At 44.4% G+C, this 15,530-nt stretch overlaps 2 protein-coding genes across 2 annotated transcripts in view; both read right to left on the reverse strand.

Moving 5' to 3' along the window:
- Positions 1–1,221, reverse strand: part of LOC122878210 (interferon-induced protein with tetratricopeptide repeats 1B-like) — a 49,075-nt gene extending 47,854 nt beyond the window's left edge. The window contains exon 1 of the mRNA XM_044200727.1: positions 876–1,221. Within this exon, the coding sequence (XP_044056662.1) occupies positions 876–883 (8 nt within the window). The 5' untranslated portion in view covers positions 884–1,221. The remainder of the gene's footprint in view (positions 1–875) is intronic.
- A 3,416-nt stretch (positions 1,222–4,637) lies between these two features.
- Positions 4,638–15,358, reverse strand: LOC122878212 (interferon-induced protein with tetratricopeptide repeats 5-like). Its single transcript, XM_044200732.1, has 2 exons — positions 15,080–15,358; positions 4,638–8,589 (listed from the first exon to the last, which is right to left on the reverse strand). Exons 1-2 carry the CDS (start codon positions 15,085–15,087, stop codon positions 7,287–7,289), a joined length of 1,311 nt encoding a protein of 436 aa, XP_044056667.1. The 5' UTR covers positions 15,088–15,358; the 3' UTR covers positions 4,638–7,286.
- Between the last annotated feature and the right edge of the window lie 172 nt (positions 15,359–15,530).

The raw sequence follows: 15,530 nt of genomic DNA on the forward strand, positions 1-15,530 counted from the left end.
GAACAGAAGAAAGATGGCTGGAAGTTAAGCCTTAACTTCCACTGAGGAAACACATTACAGGGTTTTATGGCTGATTCTCTCTTTTTGAGTAAAAAATAAAGTGAAATAAAAATGAACTAAATGATTAATTCATTAAATGAAAACAAAATAGAAGGATTTAGGATTTCTCCAGTTTCTCCAGCAGAATTGTATTCCTGGCAGTGTGGGACACAACTTTCAGAAAACAATCAATTACTAATGATTGTTAAAAAGTATATAGACGGTGTAGTCCCTCATTCGTCCAGGAGTGTTCTATCATAGAAAAGGTTTCAGTCGTGGTCATCTGGACACTGTTTTCAGAATCAAGACGTTTCGGCTCCCATCCGGAAGTCATTCTCAATTGTGAAGAAATGGGACGGGAACTAGAAATTTAAGCTACTCAGGGCAGGGCTTATGTAAGACAGAGTAGCTTAAATTTCCAATTCCCGTCTCATTTCTTCACAATTGAGAATGACTTCCGGATGGGAGCTGAAACGTCTTGATTCTGAAAACAGTGTCCAGATGACTACGACTGAAACCTTTTCTATGATAAAAAGTAGAAAGAAAATACAAATGTTAAAATCCCTATAACCCTGGCTGTAAGGGAAGAAAGAAAAAAGAACAAGTAACATAGAAGAGAGCAAAGTAAGTAAAGAATAAAGAAAGAAGGGAGAGAAAAGAGCAAAGGGAAATAATGGAGCACTCTGAGCAGTCATTGAAAACACCGTCATGGACTTGTAGCATCCATAATGTTCATATTTTGGGCTCTGGGACTCAATAATAAGACATTCAATACATCATAATGATACTCATTATTTACTCATACACTTATATAAAATGCAAAAACAGCTCCTCACCTCATCATTCAGCTGTTTCCTCGACTCCGCAGTTCTCTGACTATGCGTCCGTTTGGCTGATTTCTGCTCTTGATGCTGCTTCGGGTTCGCTGGCACAATGTCAGTGATGTCCAACTTCTACTTCGCTTTAAATGATGTGATGTCGTTGAGCAGGTGTAACATGAAATGTTCATAATGAAACCAAAACGAATTTCAGATGTGGGACATTTGCATATAAAGCCTAATATTTACGTGTGCAATGCTTTTGTAATTTAGCCAACAAAACCACAGCATTACAGTCAGACTTCATTACACTTTTGTGCAAAAGACTTTCCTAAAGCCCTCACAACACTGTAAATCACATCTTGACAGCAGCGTGTGACGTTTTGCTGCAGCATCCTCAGAACCAGATGAGTCTGACGGGAAAACTTTCCTCAGTACTCACAAAGAAGTTTCACACATTGCAGTGGATACATCAATTGTTAATCAGTCTCATTGTTTACTTGGAATAAAATAAAAACATCAAAATTGAAAATCCTCCTTTTGTTCAGTCTTAAGGCGCCTTGACTTTCGTTTCCCATGAATGGAAACCTACAGCCACATATCTGTCACACCTCCAGCCAGCTCATAACATTCTTCATGTTTTTTCCGGTTCACCTTGCCACGTACCAACTCTCACTGTCATTCCAGATCAATTCACTCACTCCAGCCCTGCAGTAACCCGTTTACTGCCGTTTCCCTCACCTCACCTTCCCCGCCCATTCATTCACCTGCTTTTCATTTTCCAATCAGCCACAGTACTTATCCTGGGTCATCTCAACTCATTCCATGCCCCTGTGGTATACTCAGGCTGTCTGAGGGGCAGGGGCAGGTGCAGGTGCAGGTGTAAGGGCAGGGGCAGGTGCAGGTGTAGTTACTTGTGCAGGGGCAGGGGCAGGTGCAGGGGCAGGGGCAGGTGCAGGTGCAGGTGTAGGTGCAGGGGCAGGTGAAGGTGTCGGTGCAGGGGCAGGGGCAGGGGCGAAAAAGGACAAGGATGCAGTGCCATATAGGCGTTTTCTCTACTGGAAGGGCATCTCAGAGGGCCCTGTCCTCAGAGGGCCCAGCCCTGTCTTGCTGTGTTGAGAAGCATTCACTAACCCTATGACTTGGCTGGTACGCCACGACACCATGCCTGGCTGCTTCCTTATGGCTCTCTCAAAGTAATCTTCAGCCAGCAGCTTTTTGTCTGCGCTGAACTTCATCAGGGTCCAGGCTTTTTCCGCGTAGATCTCCGGATGGAGTTCGTCCTGGGATGGAGATGGGTATTTTTTCATCAGGGCGTCGACCTTCGACAGGTAATCCTGACTCTCTGCTTGTTCTCTCAGGTGGTGGTGCAGCCAAGCCAGGTTCCCATAGCTCACCACTAGCCAGGGGCCCTCATCTGTGTTTCTCATCTGGCGAAAGGCCTCTGCAGCCCTGCTGAACAAACTCTGGGCGTCTTTGGTGAACCTCGACGTAATCTGCAGCCAGCAGATTTCTGTCTGCGCTGAACGTCATCAGGGTCCAATGTTTTTCCACGTAGATCTCCGGATGGAGCTCCGGATGTTATTTCTGGTTCACCTTGCCACACACCAACTCTCTCTGTCATTCCAGATCGAGCCACTCCCTCCAGCCCTGCAGTAAGGGGCAGGGGCGAAAAGCACAAGGATGCAGTGCCATATAGGCGTTTTCTTCACTGGAAGGGCATCTCAGAGGGCCCTTTTTGCGGCTTTTATTTTTCAAACATGGGGGCACACGTGGGACGATCTCCCCCAGAGTCCACTATAGTGCCCTTCCAGCTATTCATTCTAGTATCTTTGTGGGCCCTCCTCAAATGAGGGCCCTGCATACTCAGTCCCGTTTGTCCCCCCAGTCCTATGCCCCTGGTTCTGCCTGTTCTATTAACTTCAGTAAACAGAACTTTGATGTTACCCGCCTGTCTTGTGTCATACTTCTGAGTTCTCTTCCTGCCTTTCATTATGAAAAGTTACATCTGTCTGTCAAACTAAAATATTTTTGTCCTTAAAATTTTCTCCAAAGTTGATTTAAAGTTAGAAACAGTTTTCCCCCCAACTTCTCTTGAAGCTATATCTAGCAGTCTGCGGCTGTCTGCAGAGTGTTACAGGTATGAAGAGCTGGGACAGCGGTTGCCTGGAGACACCTGCATTGTGAAGCCCTGCCGCCGCCTACAGGTGGAACCAGGTTACTGTCTGATTACACTTCTCTCCTCGACACAAAAGCTCATATTTGATCATGTTCACCTGCTCACCTGTTACCTTGGAGATATTCTTATATAGCTGTATGTGTTTTATGCTCATCCATGTTGACGTAAAAGTTGAAAGTAACAAAAAAAAACATTCTTCACCTTGGAAACAGTAGTTGACACATCATTGTCAATTTTATATCTTTTCCTTTTTACCTGCAAACTGGCAGACATCTTTTCTCTAAATCTTGTATGAAATTTGAATTTATTTTTTGCAAGTAATTTCTGCTGCTTTTTATTCTACTGCTGATGTAAAGCCCTCAGGTTTCAGCAGTGTGTATGTACAGTCACTCGCTCCATCTGTAGCCTTTCAGACACATTCTGTGGTTCAAACCCTCTGAGATAGAAACATCTAATCAGAATCAGATCGGAATCAGAAATACTTTTATGATCCCCGACAGGAAACTCTTTTGCTACAGCGGCTTGCTATCACGTCAGTGCACACAGGAATAGAAGTACTGGGCAAAGAAATATAATACACTATAATACAGGTCAGATAATAAATTGTGAAATTGTGTGTGTGAAGTACAAAGTGGGTTTACCGGTTGATGATAATAATATGGTATAAAGTACTAGTGCATGAACTTCCAAGTTAAGTGTAGCTTATTTATAATGAGATGGAGGATATTGCACAGCAGTAATAGAGGTATGAATAAATATCAATATCAATAAATAGGGAATTTAAGTATGTTTCCCAGGAGTATTAACACAGGATATTGCACAATTATGTCAAGTATTGCATAGATGTAATGATCAATGTCCAGTTTAATGACTTAGGGTCACACAGACTGACACTTAGAGGGAGGAGTTAAAGACTCTGATGGCCACAGGCAGGAATGACTTCCTGTGGCGCTCTGTGGTGCTTTTTGGGGGGATGAGTCTTCCGCTGAAGGCGCTCCTTTGTTTGACCAGCAAGTCATGGAGCGGGTGGGAGACACTGTCCAAGATGGTGTGTAGTTTGGCCAGCATCCTCCTCTCTGACACCACCGCCAGAGAGTCCAGCTCCACCCCCACAATGTCACTGGCCTTACGGATCAGTTTGTTGAGTCTTTTAGTGTCCGCTACCCTCAGTCTGCTGCCCCAGCATGCAGGATAGCACTGGCCACCACAGACTCATAAAACTTCTAATAATACTCCCCGTTTTATTATTATGGCCATTATTGATCAGGTTTTCATGCTACACTATGTGGCCATACGTATATGGTGCCAATAAAGTTTTCAATAATAAATTAATCTTAACTTGGGTTTAAATTCAGCTTTTCTGTGAAGAAAATGACTATTTCCCCCTAAAATTAGTACCAAATGAAACAGTTATTTCCAAGAAACTTATTACGAAATCATTCTAAAATCTCAGACACTTTTTGGATGATTAAACAAATGTTTTCCTTCCTTTAAAGTTTCCAAATTAAATGTCAGCAGTGGCTTTCAAAAGTCTTAGTTTGACTGACGTCCACCAGTGCCCTGTGTACTGTAACCACCAACACAAAAAACTTAAAGAAGACTTTTTAGTGTACATAATGTATATTTAATAGTATTAGTATTGTGTACAACTGAGACACAGCTTAACATACTTTCTAAGAATACAATCAGTTGAATCTGGCGATAATATTCAGGTTATACATCAAAGTAACTATTACATTACCAATCAGAGAGGTTTATATGTCACCACTCCAAGGCTTACAGCAAAGCAAATTTCATACAGAGTGTATAATGTTCTCCATCCATCCATCCATTTTCTACCGCTTGGTCCCGTTAGGGGTCGCGGGTGACTGGAGCCTATCCCAGTGACTTTGGGCCTTAGGCAGGGTACACCCTGGACAGTGGCCAACTCGTCGCAGGGCTAACACAGACACAGACAAGGACAGACAACCATTCACTCTCACATTCATTCAATACGGGCAATTTAGAGTTATCAATTAACCTACACATGCATGTCTTTGGACGGTGGGAGGAAGCCGGAGAACCCGGAGAGAACCCACGGTAACACGGGGAGGACATGCAGACTCCACCCAGAGAGATTGTGTGATGTTGGTCTGGTCCGGGAATCGATCCCACGAACCCACGATCTCCTTATTGGGAGGCAGGAGCTTTAGCCGCTCTGCCACCGTGCAACCCTATAATGTTCTCATACAAACCTAAAATACAGTGCTAAGGAAAATAATAAACACAGCAGGAATATAGTAAACACCACGGTTACATGTAAGTTAATAAAAGGAACATCTGATCAAAATCTATTTGAACTAATAATGTAATTTACTGGATTATGTAATGACATTTGAACATGTCCACAGTGGATGTTATTTAAAGGACCACACCAGTGTTACTGAATGATTCAGTCTGTTTCATACAGATCGAGTACACTACTGCTGACAGTTTCTCAGTGCAAATGTATACGTTTTTAGATATTTGTCTTCCATTAACTACTGTAGTGTAAAAACTTGCAGACACTTGTTGAAACCTGTCTTTAAAGGATACAGCTCGAAATATGATGGATTTTTCTTTGTGTTAGCCATGAAAAGATTAAAACCAACAATGAACTGATCGTACATTACATGTTTTGAAAGGTTGTTGCTGCATGCTGCTGAGGGTGTAACCTCTAAGGCCGATCACGGCAGAAAGCAAAATTATCCACACGCTTAATATTTGTGTCTAGAAGCTTGGTGATATAGTGACTACTCACAGGGCTAGTTGGTAAACTACTGTAGCTGGCGAGCTAACCACTAACATGCTAGCCAACAGTTTGTTCTGGCAACTGTACATCATTTCATTTAGTAAACAGTTATTGAAGAGGGAAAAAGGCGCTCAGAGCTAACGAGCTAACTTGCTTGTTCGCTAACGGGACAATAAGTTCACACAGTTTATTCACAACGGTGTGTTTGTACCATTGACTCCTGTTTCATTACTGTCTGCTAACCATGTTTTGAGCAGCATTTTACTGTTTAGTTTGGCAGAGGAGATTAAATAAAACTGGATGGTGACACACAACTAATAAGGTACGATAGCTTCCTCCAATTTTTGACCCTCCAGCTCTCCGATCCCTCAAAGGTCAGCACTGTCCAGATGACTACCTATTGGGTGATGAAAAATTCTAGTGGATTCACTTCACCCCGGCAAGTGAATCCTCTGGTTCCTGCAATTCCACAAATTGATTTTGCTGCAAAAGTTTGCAGTTTTAAATACTGATGTGACCGGCCTTTAAAGGTGTAAATATGCTTCAACAAAAGTGCTTGTCAAATGGTCCAACAGCATCAGAAACCCATACCTGCCAACACTCCCGTTTTCCCTGGGTTTCTCTCGTCTTTCAAGACCATCACCGCACTGGGTGTGGCGTGTTGTGATTTCTCCCAGGAAACTCCTGTGATTTGCACGGCTCTCAAACTTCATTATGAATAATCATCATACACGGATCCAAGTTTTGGATGTCTGACGTCACCCAAGTTGCCAGATCGTCTACGAAACACAATCCACACACTACATACAATTTCAACCCATCTGTCACCGCAACCTGGCAACCCAAAGGGTGCATGTGCAGCTGATCTCTGCACAGGCAGACGTGCCAGCAAAGTTAACGTTAGCTGTTGTCAAAATGGGCAGGACCTTTTGTACAGTCTATGGGCAGGACGGCCCCGCAAATTTAAGCAGAGTTGGACTGAACAGTTGGCATGTATGGAAACCCCCTCCCCCCACACTACTGGTGGACTCAGGCTGTCTGAGGGGCAGGGGCAAAGAAAATAAAAAGGGCACCAGTGTGCAGAGAGTTGTGACGCATTTATGGTGAAATGGTTCCGATTATTTGACAAGCACTTTGGTTGAAGCATACTGACCAATTTAAGGCCTGATCATGCTAACACTTAAAATGGCAAAATCAGTTAGTTTCAATGGAATCACCCTCAGAGGATTCACTTGAAGGGTGAAGTAAATCTGGGCCAAACTTGACTTAATGTCACTGCGATCAGTGGGTCTTCACTGTAAGTTTCTCACTTCCATTTTTATTTTATTTTAAGAAGTAATCTTTTCCACAATTTCCACAAATCTTTTCCACAAGTTTTCCTAATGTGTATGTAATCAAATTAATGAGTAAGTCCAGATTTTTTTAGGTAAGGGGATACCTACATTTCTTTCTGGATTTAGAACCAGTTCTGTTAAAAACTCTATGGCTCTTGCAGGTTGGCCAGAAACTCCTCTATTTCTCTACACATTCGGTTCCTGCTTCTGTCTTTAATCTTCTCCAGAACTGTGATGCTGTTCTCACGAAAGAAGGATTGTTGCGGTATCTCAGCCGCCTTCATGTGATATTTTATTGACCTGTTACGATCCTGCCGATCGAAGTTTAAATATTTTGCATAGTTGTTGTAAAGCATCTGTTTGTCTGCAGGTTCCAGGTCACTTTTTAGTAGTTCCTGGTATATTGGCTCAGCTTTAGACGGATTTGACTTTGCGTATATATTTGCGAGGTCTATTTTCTTCACAAGTGAAGAATGAGGGTAAAGAGAAATCACCTCCTTATGGAGAATGATTGCTCTGTCTATCGCGCTTTGTTTTGGGCGACTTTCCCTGAAAAAAATGATCTTCCATTTGTAGCAGAGTGCAGCACATCTCTTCAGATAACGTACATCTGGATGTTTTTCCAGAGCCTCCTCTGCCAAATCAATGGCCTCATCAACAGATACATGGTTCCTGTAAACCCTTAGTACTGCTTTCATACCGCTGTAGCTGCTGATGGGATTTCTCAAAACCTTTCTGCCTAACTCACGCGCTTCATCTTCGATTCTTTCTCCTTTCTTAGCATATTGCTCAAGGTAGTGAACGGCGAGGTACAAGCTCTCTGGATCCTGTTCCTTGGCGATTCTCATTTTCTCCAAGATGTCAGCCCCCAGCCCTGTCTTGCTGTGTTTAGAAGCATTCACTAACCCTATGACTTGGCTGGTACGCCACTCCACCATGTCTGGCTGCATTCTGATGGCTTTTTCGAAGTAATCTGCAGCCAGCAGCTTTTTTTCTGCGCTGAACTTCATCAGGGTCCAGGCTTTTTCCGCGTAGATCTCCGGATGGAGCTCGTCCTGGGATGGAGATGGATATTTATTCATCAGGGCGTCGACCTTCGACAGGTAATCCTGACTCTCTGCTTGTTCTCCCAGGTGGTGGTGCAGCCAAGCCAGGTTCCCGTAGTTCACCACTAACCAGGGGCCCTCATCTGTGTTTCTCATCTGGCGGAAGGCCTCTGCAGCCCTGCTGAACAAACTCTGGGCGTCTTTGGTGAACCCCAGCTTGTACTGAATGAACCCCCGCAGGTTGTAAATGTGACCCAGCCAGCTGTTTCCCTCCTCGGTGCCGATGTCCTCCAGCTTGTCCCTGAGTCGGAAAAGTTTGGACCTGCCAGGGTCCAGATCCCAGGTGAAGTGGCACTGCAGGGCCTCCAGTTTGGACTCCAATGTTGTCGGACTCTGAGCAGCACTGATGGAGAATAAAAATAACAAATATTAAAACTCATCATCAGTAGGTTCATACAGTACGTGCTGAAGGGTGCTATGTTTGGAGAACGACGGTTCATGTCATGTGGAGGGAGGAAGATAGAAATGGAGTAAGGAGCATTAAATGGACAGGAAGGAAAGAAATGATTGGGACACAAAATGCATGAGGAAAGAAGTAAGAAAGAGGAAGGAAGAAAGACTGGAAGAAAGAAATGAGGAAATATCTAGAGCCTTAACTACTACTGAGGAAACGCAGTAGCTTATGTGATTTATACTGTTTATTATGTAAAAAAAGACTGATAAGCAATAGTTGCAATGGAATAATTTAAGCAAGCTGTGACGGTCAACAGAAAATATTAGAGCCCTACTGACCCTCTTTGTCTGAATCCTGCCTTGCAAGTTAACAGGTAAATAATGTGAAACAACACCCATGTGCCAATTAAAGTGTGAATACTGGAGCTTTTCCCCACCGGAGTTTATAAATCTGGACCTTTATCAGTTACCGGTACTTGTTACTTTGTTCGTCAGTGAACCAAGTTAGTATTTGCACTTTGTTTAGCTAACGTTAGCCAACAGTATCTCTGTTGAGAAGTCCTACATTAATTTGGAGATAAAACCGTTAACGTTAGTAAGAAATAATCCTTGTGAAGGTGTAAAAGAAACACACAGGGTTTGAAGAAGGTGCTTTATTTTTTCAGCCAGGGAGCTACGGTGTTGGTGAGTGATAACAAATGTTACAGCCTCTCTAGCTTTATCGTTTTCATGACTTGTGTGTGTGTTAGCTAATAATATAGGCTAAGATGACTAGTATGAATGTAAATCACTGATGCAAACTGCAAGAAATTGTAGCATACGGGCAACTCCTAGTTTGGCTTAAGGATATTTACCTAACTCTGACAGGCCATATCATTGAGTCAGAGCCATTAATAAATTGATCTGGTTATAATTGCAGTCTGGTCAGCAATAATAGGTCGGACCTGCCCCGTTTAGCCAAACGGGCTTGAGATGAGCTATTTGCAGCTGCTGGACAGAGCCGTTGTCCTGCCCCAGGCTTTAGTTATTTTAGCACCTCCTAGTGGTGGTTCTGTTTGAACAGGAAGTAAGCTGTCTGTACGGGAAGAACTTTTCTACCCGAAAGCAGCCATTTCACCTCAAGCATACCAAGAAGCAGACCATGGATGTATGAAGAGGACTGGATACAGCCTCGGAGGTGGGGCCCCGTTCAAAAATTACCCAGATCTTCCGTATCATGTGGCTCATAGTGTCAGGGAGCCTACACAGACACCACCGTCTGCGCCCACCACAGTCATTAGATCCCAATCACCAGACTACTGATTACACTCACCTGTCAGCAATCACCCACCTGCACTATAAAGCAGCACTCCTCCCGTTCACTCACTGTCTGGTCTCAACCCTACCAAGTTGGTATACCTGACTCACGTCCCCGCTGATGATCTACCTGTCCTCTGGATTCCCCTCAGCCCGTGTTTGCACTCGTCTCCTGGCTCTACAGCTCCACGCCATACTCCGGAAAAGAAAAGGACTTCCTCATTCAGATAAGACTTTAACAAAGACATTCCAGTATCCTGTTCACTTACCTGCATTCTACTTCATCTGTGTTCATCGCCTGCTGTTGTAAATAAACATACCATCGTATCTGCACTTACCTCTGTGTCCTGTGTTTACCTGCTGACAGAAGACCAGACCTTAGAACTCATCTGGAGATGGCGCACTCTGCTCCCGCCGTGGAAAATCCCTTCGAAGGGCTGGTCAGCGCCCTTCGAGCGGCTCTATCTGCAGATCCACACCATCAATTTGCCTCTGCCAGTCCCATGGCCATTCCCTCCAACTATTCGGGTGAGGCGGTTGAATGTAGCGGTTTTCTACTCCAGGTATCCCTGTTCATCGAAATGCACTCGCATAAATTCACAAACGAACGAGCTAAAGTTGCATTCCTCATCTCCCTCCTCTCTGGAAGAGCGTTGGGCTCTGGGCTCAAGCCATCTGGAATTCTCAATCTCCCCTTGTTAATTCGTTCGATAACTTTTCCTCTCACTTCCAGGAAGTTTTTGGTCTCGCTACCGGAGAACTAGCAGTGTCAGATCAGCTCTTCCGCCATCGTCAAGGCAGTTCTTCAGCAAGTGATTACACACTGCAGTTCCGAACTCTAGTGGCCTCTAGCGGTTGGAACGAAACGGCCCTGATAACTGCCTACTGCCAAGGTCTCAATCCACAGCTCCGAGCCAAGATGGTCATCTATGATAACAATGTTGTATTGTAAAGCTTTATGCAAAAGACCGTAAAAATCACTCAACTCCTTACAGCCTGTCTCCCTGACATAACAGCTCATTCTCAGCTCTCACCCGCTGCCTGTTCTCCAGTACCAGAACCCATGCAGATGGACACCAGTTGTCTTTCTCAGCAAGAACGTGCACGCTGTCTCGCTAATGGCCTATGTTTATATTGTGGGACCTCTGGACACCAGATTCGGGCGTGTCCTCCACGTCCTGCGGTGAGTACCATCCCCAGTAATCCTTCAATTTCTAAGTTAACCCTTCTCAAGGTCCAATTACTCACCCCATGTTATGTTGTTGCAGTACATACCCTCATTGACTCAGGCTCCTTCAGCAACTTCATCTCGCCGAACTTATTAAAGAGACTGGAATTACCGTTTCAACGCCATGAAGAACTGAAAGTAGAAACCATCCAGGGAAAACCACTGGGACGTGGAAGAGTGCGATTCCAATCACAGCCCATTACATTACACGTAGGATGTCTGCATAGCGAACAAATCTCGTTTCTGGTACTGGAGGGACCCACCGTTGACGTCATCCTGGGACGCCCCTGGCTCTCAACACTCTCCTGAAGTCAGATGGGAGTCCAGTGAAATTCTGCATTGGAGTCCAGCCTGCTTTCAGAATTGCAGCTCCCAAATTCCAAAACCTCCGGTCAGTAACTCTACTGTACACGTACATTCCACCCGAGTGGAGAGTCCTGAACCACAGAATGCCCCTGAAATCCCATCTGACTATTTGGCGTTCCAGGATGTCTTCAGTAAACAGGCAGCCACCAGCTTACCACATCATCGGCCATGGGACTGTGGCATAGACCTGCTGCCTGGGGCCACTCCCCCTAAAGGGCGTGTATATCCCCTGTCCATCCCGGAGCGCAAGGCTATGGAGGACTACATCCAGGAGGCTCTCCAACAAAACTTCATCCGACCCTCCACCTCTCCCACGGCTTTGAGCTTTTTCTTCGTGGGCAAGAAGGACGGAGGCTTGCGGCCCTGCATTGATTACCGGCCCCTCAACAGTCAAACAGTCAAGCTCCCCTATCCTCTTCCTCTGGTCCCTGCCGCCCTCGAGGAACTCCGTGGGGCTCGCATATTCTCGAAACTGGATCTGCGGAGTGCCTACAACGTTGTTCGGATCCGGGAGGGGGACGAGTGGAAGACAGCATTCAACACCCCTTCCGGCCACTATGAATATCTGGTAATGCCGTGCGGCTTGTCCAACTCACCCGCCATCTTCCAAGGCTTCATGAACGAGGTGTTTCGGGAGTTTCTCCACCGCTTCGTCTATATCGACGATATTTTAATCTACTCCCGGAACTTGGCCGAACATCGCCACCACGTGACGCAGGTCATCCAACAACTCAGGAAACACAAACTCTACCTAAAGATCGAGAAATGTGAGTTCCATCGCCCCGCGGTCCAGTTCCTCGGCTACATCGTAAGCGCTGATGGCATCCAAATGGACCAGGGGTAGATTCAAGCCATCCAAACCTGGCCTCTTCCTCAAACTGTCAAGGAACTCCAACGTTTCCCAGGCTTTGCTAACTTCTACCGCCGATTCATCAAGAACTTGCTCCACCTCCATGCTACGTCGCACACCCAAGTCTCTGTCCTGGACCTCTGAAGCTCGAGCCGCATTCCAGACGCTAAAGGAAGCCTTTTGCACTGCTCCCATTCTCACTCATCCCAATCCGGAACTCCCGTTCATCGTCGAAGTGGATGCCTCCACCACCGGTGTGGGAGCAGTGCTGTCCCAACGACACGGAGAGCCTCCTCAACTCCACCCTTGCGCTTACTTCTCTAAGAAGCTTTCCCTAGCAGAGCGGAATTACGACATCGGCAACAGAACTGCTGGCTATCAAGTTGGTGCTGGAAGAGTGGAGGCAGTGTCACCTCACCTGTCGGCAATCACCCACCTGCACTATAACGCAGCACTCCTCCCGTTCACTCACTACCAACCCTCTCAACCCTACCAAGTTGGTATACCTGACTCACATCCCCGCTGATGATCTACCTGTCCTCTGGATTCCCCTCAGCCCGTGTTTGCACTCGTGTCCTGGCTCTACAGCTCCACGCCATATTCCGGAAAAGAAAAGGACTTCCTCATTCAGATAAGACTTTAACAAAGACATTCCAGTATCCTGTTCATTTACCTGCATTCTAACGTGGAGCAGACAGGCATCTTATCTGCTGCCATCCTTTCGTTTAAGCTTGTGGAAGCAGTTTATGTGTTATGTAACCTCATGTTCTAATCATATTTGGTGATATTTGTGAGGAGGATGCGTTTGTGAACTTTATATGCTGTAATTGCAGAGATGTAACACGTGCTTTCCTGGTGCTAAGCTAATATTAGCTAAAACATAATGTAGGCTGTTGTGCTAAACTATGTTTTATGTAAAGTGCAAGTGCATTATTATAATTTAATTAATGTAGCAGTAAACCATAGCTTCCTTGTCATTGCACCAGCTATAACACTATTGGATTGCTTATGCATCTACAACGGCATCTTATTAAAGGCGCAATTAAGATGATCCCTGACTCTTGTGCATTTATTGGACGGAGTCTGGCTTGCTGTTAAATTGTGTTGCCGCATAATGAGAACAGTGCAGCCATGATCTGTTTGGACACCAATAACAAGGAAAACGAACGCGCACACTTAGATAAAATAGACACAAAAGTCTGGCACCAATGCAAAATTTGAAAGCTGTCACTATGATGTAATGACCCTTCCTTAGTTTCCTTGGCCGATTACAAGGAAACAAAAAAGAAGGAAGGGTCATTACATCACAACATTTCTACGGAAGCCTGCGTGAGATGCACGGAGAAGCACACTAAAACTCAACATATCTATGTCGTATGACCTTTGATGAAGAAATTACACATTAATAATACATCACGGACTGATTTTTCTACATGTTCGCGTTTGTTTATTTGCTGTCGGTCTCCAAATAGTATCCAAAGATGATAATAGGCAGACTGAACAGGGCTCGGGGGCGAGTCAAATGAAAATGCTCATTTGCAAGTGAAGTGTCCCTTGAAAATATTGAGGTTTGTAAATGTTTCATTTGAATACTTGATATTCCCATAACAGCCGTCATTAGCCCTGTCAGTCATCGTAAAGCAGCCTGCAGATCGAAATAAAAGATTCAGTTAACAATATTTATTCATCCTAAATGCAATATATATATTTTTTTATATTAAGGGACACTTAATAATACAAATAATAAAAAACTTTTTTTAGAGCACTTATCAAAACAAAGTGCTTCACAAGAAGGGAAATAAAATACCACAGTGAATGATGAAATATAAAGAAATAAAATACACAAAAAAGCAATAAAATAAACAGCCAAGCTTAGTGATACGTTGCTCAAAACATAAATTTGCTATCAAACAGGACACCAAGAAGTTGCACTTCACTTGCAACTTTTTGCCCTGGTGAGCATTTTTAATTTGACTCGCCCCCGAGCCCTGTTTAGTCTGCCTGTAATCATCTTTGGATACTATTTGGAGACCAACAGCAAATAAACAAACGTGCACATTTGGGAAAAATCAGTCCGTGATGTATTATTAATGTGTAATTTCTTCATCAAAGGTCCTACGACATAGATAGGATGAGTCTTAGTTTGCTTCTCCATGCATCTCCCGCAGGCTTCCGTAGAAATGGCACCAAGCTGAGCATAACGTTATGATGATGTAACGACTTTTCCTGCTTCCGTAGTTTCTTTGTCCAATTAACGGAAGTGTTAGTAACCAAAAAGAAGGTGTGAATGGATGTATTATACGAACTTATTGACTTATTATACATCCATAGTGCGTCCTAAACAAATCAAAACCATCGCAGGATTCATACATTTGGCTCATACACTTTTTGAGCAAATTTAAAAAAAAATAAAACTAAACAGAAAATGACGAAAACAATTCATTTATTAAATAACATTTTTAGAAAAAAGTGTTTCTCCAGTTTCTGCACCAGAACTATATATTTGTGGGGTAAAAGTTGAATGTTAAAATCCCTGTGCCCCTGGCTGAGAGGGAAGAAAGAAGAGAGTAAAGTAAGTAAAGAATAAAGAAAGAAGCGGGGGGGGGGCTGTGACTGAAAACTGCGTCACTGATTTGTCGGATCCATAATGTTCATATTTTGTCAGTAATTCTCAGTAATAATGCAGAAGCAGCTCCTCACCTCATCATTCAGCTTCTGCTTCCTCGGCTCCGCAGTTCTCTTGATGATGTCCAGCGTCTGCTTTGCTGCCAGTGATGTGATGATGTCGAGCAGCAGCAGCTTCTAATGCTCACGCTGCAGAGAGGAGGGGCGTTTTGCTGTGCGGAGACGCGAACGGACGCGAACTTTGCTGCATCGCGGCCGACTTGAGGCGAAGTTAAAATTCCTCTTGGCGGACCCGCAGAGAGAGGCAGGAGGACACGCGAGAGAAAGTGGAAGAAAGTAACAGGAAAAAAATAAAAAATAAAATAAAAAAATCACAAACCTGGACTTCCTGGTGAGTTTTGATCAGCGCGAGCAAATTCGCGCGAACAAAGCGACGCGGAAATTCGCCTTTCCGTTCCGCCTTAACGCGCCTTGACTTTCGTTTCCCAGGAATGGAAACACACAGATCTGTCTGAGGAAAGCATCC

The sequence above is a fragment of the Siniperca chuatsi genome, linkage group LG6 (assembly GCF_020085105.1).
Source record: "Siniperca chuatsi isolate FFG_IHB_CAS linkage group LG6, ASM2008510v1, whole genome shotgun sequence".
NCBI classification, from domain to species: domain Eukaryota; kingdom Metazoa; phylum Chordata; class Actinopteri; order Centrarchiformes; family Sinipercidae; genus Siniperca; species Siniperca chuatsi.